Source organism: Rhododendron vialii, chromosome 3a (assembly GCF_030253575.1).
Source record: "Rhododendron vialii isolate Sample 1 chromosome 3a, ASM3025357v1".
Classification (NCBI taxonomy): domain Eukaryota; kingdom Viridiplantae; phylum Streptophyta; class Magnoliopsida; order Ericales; family Ericaceae; genus Rhododendron; species Rhododendron vialii.
Genome location: NC_080559.1, coordinates 15,620,406 through 15,635,321, shown reverse-complemented (window position 1 = coordinate 15,635,321; position 14,916 = coordinate 15,620,406). Strand labels below are relative to the sequence as shown.

The following is a 14,916-nucleotide window of genomic DNA, read 5'->3' as shown; positions in this document are numbered from 1 at the left end:
CTTTTTCACCCATTGGGCACTGGAAGAGGTCTCGAGCGCTCTGGAGTGGTCTTGAGCGCTTGGGACTTCACTCTCGAGCGCTCGAGAATGAGCCAGGCCAGTGGTTTTTGGAAAATAGTTTGGAGCGCTTGGGACTACTTCCAAGCGCTTGGGAATGATTTGACCATTGCCTTTTCAAATCCTTTAAGGAGCAATGTCTCAATTGGTACATGGCTTGTTTTGATCCATATTCATCATCGGGGAGCCTCAGGGCCACAAATTAAGGAAATTCGACAAGTCCAAATTGGGGTGTCAATAGTTGCCCTTTTTGGACGGCGCTTGGCATCATGTTTGGATGCGAGTGTCGCCCAAAGATTGAGACAACCCAATTCGAGCCAAATCGAATCCTCAATTTACGAATTATATGCAAATAAAAAGCATACAAGCACTCAATGCATGAGGTCGTGTCTTTTCAGACTGCCTACGTACCCCATTTGTAGGGATCAGACCAGCGTAGTTCTTTGGGGCAAATGCAAACACGTGTAATGCATGCACTAGAAAGAGATCGACAAATGCTCTGATAATGATAGAAACAAGAAATGGGGCCCATCCGCTACTCTGTTCGGTGGACAAATTTGATGAAAGAAATATTACGCGTTGGGTAAAACTTCTTGCGAATACATCGACGATTGGAAACTTTCATCGACCTCTAAGCAGAACTTTTTGGGCGAATGAGGATGATCCAGAATAGATCGCGAAACAAAATCCACTGTCGATTGCTTTGTCTCGACTTGGACTTAAACAGGATTGAGATTGATTTTGCAAAAAATCTTGAAGGACAATAATCATTAATCAAGGTGAAATGCATGAGCTTACGAAAAGCATGGCATGGCGACGAAAAGAGTCAAGCGCTCTGGGCCCACTCCCGAACGCTCGGGAGTGGTGTCGAGTGCTCGGGACCATCGCTGGGGTCCACCGCCCTTTCATCTTCCTTTTTTTTGATTTGGGGGTTTAAACCCTGGTTCTCGAGCGCTCTCGAACCAGATCAACTGCTCTCCCTCTCTCTCGACTGCTCTCACTCTATCGACTCTCTCAATCCTCTCTATCACGATCTTGCGATCCTCTCTCTCTCTTTCTCACTCACGATCCTCTCTTTCTCTCAATCTTGGTATGGCGAGGGGGGATGAAGACGGGGTGGTCGGCGGCGGCGAAGGGGCGGAGCCCATCGGTCAGGAGGTCACAGTTGGTGCCACGGCGGTGGCAGCTGGGGGGAATGGCGGTGGCGCCGGGGCGGAGCCCAGCGGCGGGGACGCCACGGCCGGTGCCACGATGGTGGCGGCTGCTGGTGACTCGGGGGTCGCCGGAGGGAGTTCCGTGGCGGTCGCTGCCGGTGAGGGTGCCGAGGTGGCGGCAGTAGGGGGCTCCGGCAGCGGGGACGGAGGTTCGGGCAGTGGAGGCGGGGGTTCGGGCAGGCCTCTCACCCCCTACCATGGAGAAGTTGTTTGCGGCTGCCGAGCAGGCAAACGACGGGGGGATAGCCGACCTCGGTGGTGAGGAAGTAGTTGTTGGATAGTTCAGCGAGACGCCGGTGCTGAGGACGGCGACGGTGTTGGAGCCGAGGAGTGGGGATAGCGGGATCGGGTCCTCACGCCCTGTTCCCTTCGCGGATGGGGACTTCCTGAAGGACGCGGAGCCTCGGGATGTCTTGGACGCGTTTGGTGTCGATTCTGGGGTTGCGGCGGTGCTGAGGGACACTAGTACGCCTGAGGACCGGGCTTCGGCGTTGCTTTTAGGGGCTTTGCTGAGCGGAGCGGGCTCGGGCACTCCGAAGGTGGTTGTACCGGTGGTAGAGGAGTTGAGAGGGAATAGGGTGGATGCCGAGGCGGCTGCTGAGGTACGGGTTACCGCGGTAGACGAGGCGAAATCCTACTTGGAGGAGCGGCCCGAGTTCACTCCGGCTACGTATGCTCCTCGACTACACCTCTTCGAGCCTGTGGGGATGACGGCTTACGTCCCCGGCTATGCTGACTACCCTGAGGACACGCTTCTCCGGGACCGAGCTTCACACATCTCCTCCTGATGGGTCACGGTGAGTTTTCGATCACTATCTTTTCTTGAATTTCGCAAATTACTTCAAATTTTATTTCCTGCTTGAGATTTGATGCTATTTCTTGCTTTGTTGAAACAGCACACGACGAACGTGTACGGCCACGGGGGCTTAGCCAGCTCACTGGCGCACTTCAAGGTCTTGCCTGAAAGGGTGCGAGCACTGGTGGAGGCGGCAGGGTTCGGACCCTTCGTACAGCTGCTGACAGTGGTGAGGGTGGACCGGGCTATGCTTACAGCGCTAGCGGAGAGGTGGTGGGACACCACCAATACCTTCCACTTCCGGTTCGGGGAGATAACGGTGACGCCACTCGACTTCGCGGCGATCACGGGGCTCAGGGTTGGAGGAGACCCGATCCCTTACGACTCGAGTCTGGTGCTAGACGACATGGCTTTGAGGTGGTTCCTCGGGCGAGTGCCACGCCACAGCGGGGGGATGGCAGCTTACGGGCAGTTCGTGGAGTACTGGGACCACGAGCCTGCGACCGACGAGGAGGCGGCCCAGATGGCCCGAGCATACTTGCTATACTTGTTCGGGACTTCTCTGTTCCCGAACAGGCATAGTCGGGTGCACTTGTGCTATCTAGCGGGCTTGGTTGACTTGGGACAGGCGAGACGCTTCGACTGGGGAGGTGCTGCTCTGTGCACGCTCTACTGTCTCCTTGGAGCTGCTTCTCGCGAGGTTGGAGACACAGTTGGAGGGTACTGGCGGGTGTTTGAGGTATAACTTTGAATTATTGCTTTTGAATTGCTTTCGACCTGTAACGACCCCGAATTTTGGTCAATAAAAATTTCGTTAAATATTTGAATTTTATTTGAATTACTTATTTTCTCTTGAGTGGCTATAGATTCCTTGTTAATTTTCGTCGTAGTTAGATTTTGGTCCCGACTAGAAACCTTACGTGACCAATTTAGTTAGTTTCCAACCGACTACTTGGAGGAACCAAGCAACCGACTTACCTAGTTACTAGATGAACCTTTTGGACCTTTTGAAACTCTTGAACCTTTGTCTTTACCCATTGGTCCATAATGGTTAGGGTAATCTTTGTCCATTGGACAATAGGCCCCCCATTTAAATATTTTGGTAAAGTACAAGATATAGTATTTTAATGGTGTATGTTCACATGTGCAAAGTATATTTATTCTTTGTTTATTGGGGATTCTCCCACCCCTCCATTATTCATTGGTTAATAACCACAAGGGTAATTTTTGTCCATTGGATAATAAACTTTTTATTATAAAAGTACATGTAGTCTTTTTAAAATCTTATTTTAAAATAAAAAGTACTTGTACTCTTTTGTCCATTGGTCTTTACCCGCTAGAGAAATTATTATCCATTGGGTAATAGCCCAAATCTTTCTACCAAGTACAAGGTTGCATTTTAATAATCAAGAATTAGATTCCCATGTACTTTTATGCATTAAACTATTGGGGTATATTTAAACCCTAGATTTTCTTGTACTTGTACTCTTTTATAAACTAATGGGGAGAATCCTAGCCTTTTTATTTAATTGGGGTACTTGGTACCATACCTATATTTAATATAGGACTTTTGTCACAAGCTTTAAAAGGACAACCTTGATTATTTTAACATAAAAGTTTCTTTTTAACCTTTGTCCATTAGACAATAAAAGTTAGGGGATTTATTGTCCATTGGGTAATAGAGTTATTCTTTCAACAAGTACATGGGTTCATTAAAATAATATTTTCTTAAACCCCATGTGATAAAGTACACATTATTTTATTATTAAAGTACTTAGTAGCCTTAATAGCCTTTAAGGCCTAATATTCTCCTAAGTACTTTGTTATTATTTTATATTGGGGTTTTGTACCCAATTGGATTAATTTATTGGGGAGTTGATCTTCCTAGAGTACATTTGTACACTAGTTTATTTATTTAGTGGGACATGTGCCTAATTGGATTTTTGTTTATTGGTTTTTGGATTTGAAAGAATCTTGTACTTTGTACCTTTCTTATTCTTTCTTGCATTTATATATATATATATATGTGTGTGTGTGTGTGTGTGTGTGTGTGTGTGTAGTGTACTAAGAGAGAGAGAGAGAGAGAGAGAGAGAGAGAGGAGGGAGAGAGGAGAGAGAGAGAGAGAGAGAGGAGGAAAGTGAGAGGAAGATTGGTTGATCTTCCATTGTCCTTTCAAATCCAAGGGTAAATCTGTCTCCTAACCAAACATAACTCCCCATTTGTACTTCCATGCTTTGTTTAAAACCAAATCTTGTACTCTTGTCTCTTTTCCTTGCATCAAATCTTCCATAAATCCCATCATTGGTACAAACTAGCCATGCAAGCCTACCTTTTAGCCTAACCTAGCCATGCAAGCCTACCAAGTAGCCTTTGATCTTCCATGATTACATGCCATGTGTCAAAATTTGAGGTAGAGAGAGAGGGGGGGCCGGCCATGAGAGGGAGGAGAGAGCCAAGGTTTTGCCTATAAATAGGACCCCATTCCAAGCATTTCAACTCACTCCTTCACCTAGCAACTTCTCTCTCTAGAAAAATTGTGTTCCTTCTTTGTTCTTGTTAGTTCTTCCTTTGTTCTTGAGTTCTTCTTGAGTTCTTCAAGAAACTCATCCTAGGCCGCCACTAAACCGCCACCCGACCACCCTTCGATCCATAAAGTAGAGTAGTGTTAGTCAAGTAGAAGTTTCGAGAGAAACCTTTCTCTTTCGAAGCTACCGGAGACCACCGTAGGAAGTTACTCCGTCCGATAGCCGACGTACCTTCCGTAGCCGACTACCGCCAAGACGTAAGGTAGAGTCCCTTGTCCACTAACTCAACGTATAAGTAGAACCCCTTGCCCCTAACTCTACGTATAGAACCATATGTTAGAAAGTAAGGAAATCCTTACTCCCTATTTACTTACTTACTCAAGTATAACGTTGTTGTTACCTATTTACTTTAAGTATTCGTATTTTGATCTTTAGGATGGTTATGAGTATACGTATATGAGTTGCTTGTATTACTTGTGGTATGTGATAAAGCATAAGTGATTTCACTCCAAAGACGTCCGTACATGTGGCGTTGTGCTTTGAATAAAGCATAAGTGATACACTCCAAAGGCGTCCGTACATGTGGCGTTATGCTATAAGTATTAATTGAGCGTGATGAGTAATATAGAATTGGATGATCTTGTTAGGATGATTCTTGCTTATGTTTGTCCTACCGCTGAGTCTTTATATGTAAACGAGACACAAGAACCGAGAAAGTAAAAACATGACACCTAGGGTGTGGTTAATTAAAAGAAATGTTTTCCGAGGAAGGAAATATTTTTGAAACTATATAATGACCGGTTTTGGGTGGCATTATGTGAGTTGTGTGCGTGTGTAAAAGAAACATTTGAAAAGGTTTTTGAAATGTTTTGAAAACCGCAATGTGGCCGGACGTGGTAGCCCATTGTGTGATGTGTGTTTTTGTGTGTATTCCAATGGGATCCGGGAAAAACGGAACCATTGTGAGGTTGTGTGTGTGCCAATGGGAACCCGGCGCGGCGGAACCATTGTGAGGATACTTGGGAACCCGGCGCGGCGGAACCAAGGTTGGGTGTGTAGCTTGGTTATCCGCGGTACGGAGCCAATGCAAATATTTTTGTGTGCCAATGGGAACCCGGCGCGGCGGAACCATTGTGAGGATACTTGGGAACCCGGCGCGGCGGAACCAAGGTTGGGTGTGTAGCTTGGTTATCCGCGGTACGGAGCCAATGCAAATGATTTTAAAAAGGTTGGGTGTGTAGCTTGGTTATCCGCGGTACGGAGCCAATGCAAATGATTTTTGAAAGGTTGTTTTGTAAATGAAATTGTTGACACAGTCTACGATGAGTCGCGTAGGAGAAACCCGGAAATCTTGGACACCAACGATAGTTGATTAACGAATATGGATGTGTCATTGATTAGCTACGTATATATGTATCATGTGGAAATCGATGTGTTATTATTTCCTGTTGTTTTAAGTTATGGGTTAGCGGGTATGGGATTACTCTGCTGAGCCTTGTAGCTCACGGTGTTGCCTTTTGGTGACCCTGACATATTATATTGGTGGCGACGCCGGTATAATGTGTCAGATTTCGTAGATGAACAGGGTATGATGTACCCCTTGAAGGCTTTTGGAGCTGAGGAGCTGGCTAGGATGGAGGAACAAGAGGAGCTGTAGTTAGGAAACCCTAGAACCCCCCCTCCATTTGTGTAATTTATTGAACTCTTGTGGGAGTTGTATTGTAATAACGAGCCAGACTCCATTTGATTTTTATCAATAAATTGTCTTTTAACGTACCCAAAATTCGGGGCGTTACACGACCGCTTTTCGACTTGAATTATGCATTTGAGATTGATTCGACTTGAATTACGAAACTTGCAGCTTTGGGCTTACGAGGTTCTCGGGATGTTCCCACCCGAGAATACTTGTACGGATCCGAACTTACTTCCCTGCGGCTTAGCCTGGGGTAAGGCGTACCGGAGAGCGAAGGAGCGACGAGGGGAGGTGATGACTTTCCGGCGCTGGCTGGATAACCTGACAGGGGTTGTGGTACGATCGACACCTTTTGCTTTTCTTCTATCAAATTTTTCGGCGAGTAGACTTATGAACGAATCCAAAATTTGAATTGCAGGTTCGCTGGGACAGGAGGGCGGGGATGGAGGCTGACTTCCTTCCGAGGAGTCGAGAGGTGACACGGAGCAGGGTCCTACTGGAGTGCCTTCTGGGCTGGCAGTGGTACCTGGGGGATCGATTGACTCGACAGTCACTTGGTCTTCCAGCGTTCGTGGTTCCCGGGCTGCTTCCCCCACGCGTGCAAAGGACTGAGTCCTACACTCGCGCTGAGCTTGAGCAAACCGTGCCGGACACAGATCTGGAGAGGCACCTTCGACGCTCTTTGGACTACGTAGCTTATGCAGATCGGTACTTGGCGAGGAGCCTGGGGGTGGAGGAGGAGTTCAAGAGACGGGTAGCTGGAATGGGAGCTTGGAGGGATGAGAGCGGAGCGCGGAGCCGCGGTGGTCGCTCTGCACGGGGTCGGGGACGAGGTGCTAGAGCCCCTGTTGGTGGGCGAGGTGCAGGTACTGGAGGTAAGGGAGAGGGGAGCGCGAGGGTCTCAGAGACCGCGGAGACTTCAGCATCACCGACGTTGCCGACGCTGAAGTGGACTATAGGCGTGACGAGTTTGTCGAGCGCACGGGAGGTGATCGACGTGCCATGTCTCCCACAGCCGCCGATGCGGTTTCCTGCTCGGGTATAACCAGTACGCGAGGTCGGGGTGCAGGACGTGCGCCACGGCCTGCTGTGGGTGCGGGACGGTTCGAGGTTTTGCCTCGGGAGGCGTCTCAGCGGAGACCAGCTCGCGTGGAGCCAGAGGAGTCAGAGGAGGGGACAGAGGAGTCCTCCGAGTCTCGTGTCCTGGGGACGTCGGACTCGAGTACTGCTTCTGGCTCTTCTGACGACGACGGTGATGACGAGCCTGAGAGTTCTGAGTCCGCGAGACCACGGCAGAAGAGAATCCGATGGGTCTGAGCCTCGTGTTTTGCTTTGCTAGCTTTACTCTGTACATAGGCCTTCATGCCAGCGTAGTTGTAGATTTTGGGCCTGCGTGCCTCAGCTTCGTTCGGGCCTGCGTGCCCCGGTAGTTAGGATTTGGGCGCGTGTTTGCCCCAGTTTTTTGTACTTCTTTCTCCGCTCATTGTAAATACTGTGTTCATTTATGAGAATTCGCACTTTATTCTTTTATTCGTTCGCACTGTTGTTACAGAATTGTATTTTATGAAATATGTTCGTCTAGTTTTGAAAGAACGTAAAGAGTACGCGAATTTCGACCGATACTCTCAAAGTGAGGAATAAAGCTCGACATCGACACCAAACGATAAACTTTCGAGCGATCGACCATGAAATTTAGATTTAAGGGCTTTTGATCGTAACCGAGTGCGCTGCATGGTTGACAATGAGTGCTGTGACTCGAGGGGACCGGGAGAATTACTAAAATGTCTTTGACAATCGACACTTGCATTTAAAATGATGATTTTGGTACGATTGAATGATGAAAGCTTGAATTAAGAGTGCTAACACATTTTTGGAGTGCGTCAAACAGTCACTGAGACCCGTCATGGCTCGAGCGTGTTGCCCGATTCGACCAAATGCCCTTGACACGGATTCCGACATGCTCACGGAGTGAAAACTTTGGAAAACTTACGATTTTTCACGAAACACACTTGAATGCTCGACAACATATGGACAGAACTGCTGTACCCCTAGACAACTGCTGGGAATTGTTAAACTTGATGAAACAGGGTTTTAATGTTGCATGGAAGCCAAAATGGGGAAACTAGAATCTGCTGCAAAACAGCAGTACTCCCGAGCGCTCGAGAGTGGTCTCGAGCACTTGGGACTTCACTCCCGAGCGCTCGGGACTGCTGTCATGGACTGTCCCTTGCTGTTTTCCAATGCCACTTGTTGGCTGTCCTTTGTTGTTTTCTTCTGCTCGCACGTTTTCAATGTGCCTGAATGGCTTCGTATTAGCTGCTTCCCCAGAACAAAATGGCTTCCCAAAGCTTGACTTGTGGTTTTTCCAATATTTTCCAAGTTTCCAAAGTTTGAATTTTGAAAAGATTTTGAAAATGATAATCTTGATGAGTTTCAAGGCTGGTGGGGAAGCGGTGTTGCCCACTTTAAGCTTCTATAAATACCAGGCTCTCCTTTGGTAAGCCATTCACACTTCATTTCATCATTTCCTTTCAAAAATCCATTCTTTCCATCACCATGCTAAACCAAACCTTACTTCGCCCTTGGTTGGACAGTCTTGAAGGCATCGACTGGCTGAACTTCCGAGGGCATCAGCTTTACGCCCTAAGACATCTCCGAGAGGTTGCAATTCGCCCCGTCTTGCTGCATGCAGCGGCGCGCTTCTGGGATTCAAAGGTGCACGTTTTTCGCTTTGGTTCTCAAAAACTGTGCCCCACCGTCGAGGAGTTTCATGCTTATCTCGGAAGCCATGACTCTGCTGAGCCAGTTGTTCCTATGATTAGGGAGAGCATGAAGAATATTCTGAAGGCAAAGCTGGGTGTTAGTGGTAACGTGGCTGATTTTCTTACTCGGGGTAATGCCATTAACATCGTGCAGTTGTACGAAAGGTTCAGCCCACCTGGGGACTTGACCGATTTCGAGCACCAAGGTCGTAGGATGATGGCTTGTTGCATTTGCCTCATGGCGGCCTTCTTGTTGGTTCCATCCGCTGGTTAGCCCAATTCCTCACTGGTGGGGGTTGCTGCTCAGATTGAGGCTCGCAAGGATGTTGCGCCATTGGTTCTTGCTGAAACCTTGATGGGGTTAGATGCTGTTCATGCTGGTCGCACAAGGGTTTTTGGTGGTAGTCCACTGTTGCTGCAGGTTAGGGACCTCACTCAGCTCTCCTTTTTCTATTTCTCTCATTCATTTTACCTCGACACTCGGTTCAGGCTTTATCTGGCTCCTTACTTGTTTTCTCTCTTTTTGACAGATGTGGCTTTGCGACAAATTAAGTCTGTTGACACCCCCAGCCAATGATTGGTGGTATCGTGCAAGTGGATGGAACCGTCCCTTTCAAGTGATGTATGGGAGTGAAGATGATTGGGCTGATTTCCTTGCTTCTGCGGAGGAAGATGACATTGCTTGGCGGTGCCATTGGCTGAGGCTTCCTGCTATGACCGTTAGCAACATGGGCTCAACGCATGTGTTTGTGGTTGGCTTGACAGGCTTCTCCTTCTACTCCCCCTTCCGTGTTCTTCGTCAGCTTGGACTTAGCCAGGGGATGCCGCAGTCGGGCTCTGAAGTGCTTCGTCTCCCTCCCTTCAACATTCCGGGCCTTCGGAGTTACACTCGGTCGTGGGGGACTCGTAGGACCGAGCCAAGTGACCCACTGTTTTCTATTGCTTCGATCGGAAGGTACCGCAAATGGCTAAGGAGGGATGTGAAAGCAAGGATGGGTTAACTGCTTACTTTGCCAGACTTTGAAATAAAAAGTGTGCTTTGATTTTGTGCTTTTTCATTTTTATGCTCAGCTTGTAATAAAGAAGTAATCTGAATAAAATCGACTAATTAAGGGTTTCCCCCTTTCGGTTCGTTTGATCACATGCGGCTTTGAAAAGCGTTTTGGATTTGCCAATTTGGACTTGATTTGGGATCGGATTTTGATGTTTAGGAATTAGGACCGAATCTCGGGATGAGATTGCCTACGTATCCCTCGTAAAAGAGAATCAGGCCCGCACGTAGTTCAAGCTACGGGTTCACTCGAGTATTGACACTCTCCTTTTGCGCTCTAAATTTTGCCTAGTACCGCCCTTTCAGGTTTTCGGTCTAGCAAGCTTTTCTTTGATTATTTGCCTTAACTTTTGCCTAGGCCGCCCTCTCGGGTTTTCAACCTAGCAGGCTTGCTCTAACTTTTGCCTGGAACCGCCCGCCCTTGCGGTTTTCGGCCCAGCGAGCTCTCTCAGGGATAATAATGTTTGAATTGATCCAAATTGACAAGATTCGCAAATTCGTTGCCATCTAGGTCGACGATTGAAGCTGCTCCTCTAGAGAGGATGGTCTTGATGATGTAGGGCCCTGCCCATTTAGGTCGAAACTTCCCTCGTAAGTTGAAAATTGACGCACGGATTTACTTGACTACCATGTCCTCTTCTTGTAGGTCCCTTGACTTCACCTTTTTGTTGAATCCCCGGGCGATTCTTTGCTGATAGCCCTGAATGTGGTATAGCGCGCGCAGCCTTCTTTCATCAAACAGCATGAGTTCCTCAAACCTTCCGCTGATCCATTCAGCTTCGTCCACTCCGCATTCTGCTATGACCCTCAAAGATGGCACTTCTAGCTTGATAGGGAGAACGGCTTCCATACCGTACACCAAGGAGTAGGGTGTTGCCCCTGTAGGTGTACAAATAGACGTCCGGTATCCCCATAAAGCTAGTGGTAGCTGTTCGTGCCAATTTCTTGCTGACTGAGTAGTCCTTTCCAAAATCGTCTTAATAGTCTTGTTTGCTGCTTCGACTGCCCCGCTCGTTTGTGGCCGATAAGTGGTTGAATGATGTACTTGGATCTTGAATTCCTCAAAGAGTTCCAGAACTTTTCCCTTGAAATGAACACCGTTATCAGATACGAATGCTTGAGGGACCCCATACCGATAAACGTTGTTTTGCCTGATGAAGTGAGCCACTTGAACCGTCGTCAAAGTTTTGTATGAAGCTGCTTCGACCTATTTAGTGAAGTAATCGACTGCCACCAAGATGAACCTGTGACCGTTAGAAGCTGCAGGTGTGATCTTTCCGATGACATCAATGCCCTAGGCGGAGAATGGCCATGGCGTTGCCATCGAGTGTAACTCCGAGGGCGGGACATGGATAAGGTTGGCATGAGTCTGGCACTTGTGGCACCGGCGTACATACTCGATGCAATCTGTCTCCATGGTAGACCAATAGTAGCCTAGCCTTAACACCTTCTTAGCCAGCATCATCCCATTCATATGAGGTCCACAAACTCCTTCGTGAACTTCTTCCATTATTGTTTTCATGTCATCACCGTGAACACACAACTTGTGAACTCCGCAAGGGGATCGTCGGTACAATTGTCCTCCACAGATGATGTATTGAGATGCGAGTCATTGCAGTGTGATCCGATCTTTCCTAGTTGAATCCACAGGGAACTCCCCTTTTTCGACGAAATTTCGAATATCGTAGAACCAAGGGAGTCCATCGTCCGGTTCGTCGATGTTCATGACATAGTCGTACACATGTTTTCTCCTTTGCTCAATCATGACAGGCCTCAGCTTCACCCCAATTGAAAGTTCCAGCATGGATGCCAAAGTGGCCAGGGCGTCTGCGAAGCGGTTCTTCATCCTCGGTACATGCGTGAAGGTTACCTTTTGAAAATTCGGGATAAGTTCATCGAGTTGCTAATGATACGGCTTCATTTTCTCGTCTCTGACCTTCCATTCTCCGTTTGCTTGCGATACAACCAGGTTGGAATCTCCGACGTCTTCTAGCACCTTGACACCAATCTCCAATGCGGCTTCCATTCCCACAATACATGCTTCGTACTCAGTTTCGTTGTTCGTAACTTCGAAGTTCAACTTGAATGCGAGGGGAATATGCGACCCCTTAGGCGAGACCAGCAGTATGCCAATCCCGAATCCTTTCTGATTTGCGGCTCCATCGAAGTACAACATCCACGTTTCATCGACCGTCGACATCACATCTTCATCCGAAAATTGAAATTCTGTGTGCTCTGGCCCTTCAATCGAACGATCTGCCAAAAATTTTGCCACCGCTCTCCCTTTCACTGACTTGCGAGTGACGTACTTGATTTCGAATTCTGCTAACAAGAGCAACCAACGCGCTAGCTTACCGGTAAGTGCTGGCTTCTCAAATAGATACTTGAGAGGATCCATCCGAGAGATCAGTATCACCGAGTAAGCGAGCATGTGGTGTCTCAACTTCTTTGTGGCCCATACAAGCGCCCAACATGTCTTTTCCAGTGAAGTGTATCGCTCCTCACATCCTATCATCTTCTTGCTCAAGTAGTAAATCGCCCTTTCAACCCTATCTTCTCTTTCTTGTGCCAGCATGCACCCCATTGATGAGGGCATGACGGACAAGTATAGGATCAAAGGTTTTCCTGGCGTAGGCGGCATCAGGATCGGAGGGTTCTGGAGATAAGTTCGCACCGCTTCGAAAGCTTTCTGACACTTCTCGTTCCACTCGAACTTTACATCTTTCTTGAGTAGTCGAAATAATGGTTCACAAGTCAAGGTCAACTTGGCGATGAATCGACTGATGAATTGAATTTTTCCCAAGAAACACCGGACCTCCTTCTCTGATTGGGGTGGCTCCATCTCAAGAACGGCTTTGATTTTAGAAGGGTCTACCTCAATCCCTCGGGTTGTGATCATGAACCCGAGCATTTTCCCAGCAGTGACTCCGAATGTGCACTTCTGTGGATTAAGGCGCATCCTGTATTTCTGAATTCTCTCGAGGAACTTTCTCAGCGCTGGGAGGTGATCTTTCCGCTCCTTCCCCTTCACTATCATATCATCGACGTACACCTCGACTACCTTATGGATCATGTCATGTAGCAGTGTCGTAGCACCCCTCTGATATGTAGGACCGACATTTTTCAACCCAAACGGCATAACCCGATAACAGTAGGTTCCCCACTCGGTGATGAATGTAGTCTTTTCCCTGTCTTCTGGAGCCAAAAGAATCTGATTGTACCCCGAGAAACCGTCCATGAAGGATAGTAAAGCATGCCCTGCAGTGTTATCAACGAGTATGTCTATATGCGGCAATGGAAAGTCATCTTTAGGGCTTGCTTTGTTCAGATCCCTAAAATCGACACACACTCTGATTCTTCCATCCTCTTTGGGGACAAGCACGATGTTTGCAATCCAAGTGGGGTATTCAGTTACGATTAGAAAACCAGCGTCGATTTATTTTGTTAGTTCCTCTTTTATTTTTAACACCCAATCGGGCAGCATTCTTCTCAGCTTATGTTTAACGGGTTTTGCATCGGGATAGAGGGGGATCCTGTGCTCAACGATTTCTGGGTCGATTCCGGGCATGTCTGCATGGGACCAAGCAAGGACTTCTTTAAATTCTTTTAGTGAATCGGTGAGCTCTTGAAGCTCATCCGGAGACAGTCCGGAACCGACCTGAACCAATCGAGGGTTCTCCTCATCGCCCAAGTTTATCGAGATTATTTCTTCTTTTAGAGGCTGAGCATGCTTTTCATTTTCACGCTCGATGAGGGAACGGATTTCCTTGGGGATGTCCGCATCGAAATCTATTCCTTCATCGTCGGGATCTAAACAATTTATTTCAAAACCCGGCAAATAAGCAAAGGCGTCGTTCATTTCATTGATAGGCTCCTCGGAGGGAGGGAATACAACAGTTGACTCAAACTCAAAGTAAAAGCTACGACGAGGAGGGCCAATAGGCACAAACTCCGACTCACTACTAGACGAAGAGTCAGTATCAGACTCAGACTTGGACTCGATGCTAGTGTCGTGAGTGCGCGTTACAAATGGAACGAAAGTGCAGTTTTCATAAGCGCCCATGGCGTCCACAATGAGCTTAGAAGGGTCTTCCAGTTCATCTTTTCCCCCCAGCATGAGCACAGCCGCGTCTTCTATCATACCCTCTGGTTCCTCACCTTCGAACAGAGATTGGAGACTACCCAAACCAAAGGCTTCAAGCCAATCCAGTGCTTCAGACAATTCTTCCATCTTAGTTACCTCTTCATCATCCTCCTAAGTGTCATTGGCGAAGATTTCAAACCCAGGGTATTTCACTTTTGTCTCGAGATCAATGAAAGGCTCGGGTTCTCCTTAATATGGTGCTTCCTTTTCCTTCTGCTTCTTTCCGACCGCATGAGCTCGCGCGCAGTTGCGCCACCTTTTCTCTGGATCACTCTTCTTGAAATCGTAACCCAGGCCAAAGCGTTCATTGCTCCCGGGGAAATGAGGGAACTCGGAGACTCCTTGCTCATAGAGCCCTAAGCCCATGCCCGGCAGGTAATTCATTCGCTTCATAATTTCCAATGCCGCTGAACTCACCAAGAAACCATCTTCAGCCCGAATGGTGCAAACCTTTGAGGTCATGACAGCAAACCCCCCCATGGCCACGTCTTCTTCTCCGTGCATGATTTCCAGCAGCGGGGAATTATCTTCGGAGTGTGGAAGAATATCGAAATCCCCGTGGATAATGAGAGTCCCAGAATCCAATCCTAAGATGAGTTTCTGATGCAGCATAGAGGGTACCCTCATAACGTCAGAACGGTGCAGCCATGGCCTCCTTAGCAAGAGGTTGAAC

At 47.8% G+C, this 14,916-nt stretch overlaps 1 protein-coding gene across 1 annotated transcript; it reads left to right on the top strand.

Annotated features, from left to right (window-relative positions):
- The first annotated feature begins 1,149 nt into the window (after nucleotides 1-1,149).
- Nucleotides 1,150-2,059, top strand: LOC131321146 (uncharacterized). The gene is made up of 2 exons (XM_058352153.1): nucleotides 1,150-1,479; nucleotides 1,553-2,059. The coding sequence occupies exons 1-2, from the start codon at nucleotides 1,150-1,152 to the stop codon at nucleotides 2,057-2,059; spliced, it is 837 nt and encodes a 278-aa protein (XP_058208136.1).
- Nucleotides 2,060-14,916: the final 12,857 nt, after the last annotated feature.

Bases quoted from the DNA above. Each gene is read 5' to 3' on its own strand.
- LOC131321146 (XM_058352153.1), top strand. From the start codon at position 1,150: ATGGCGAGGGGGGATGAAGACGGGGTGGTCGGCGGCGGCGAAGGGGCG. The intron at 1,480-1,552 runs GTTTGCGGCTGC...GTTGTTGGATAG, and splicing joins CCCCCTACCATGGAGAAGTT to TTCAGCGAGACGCCGGTGCT.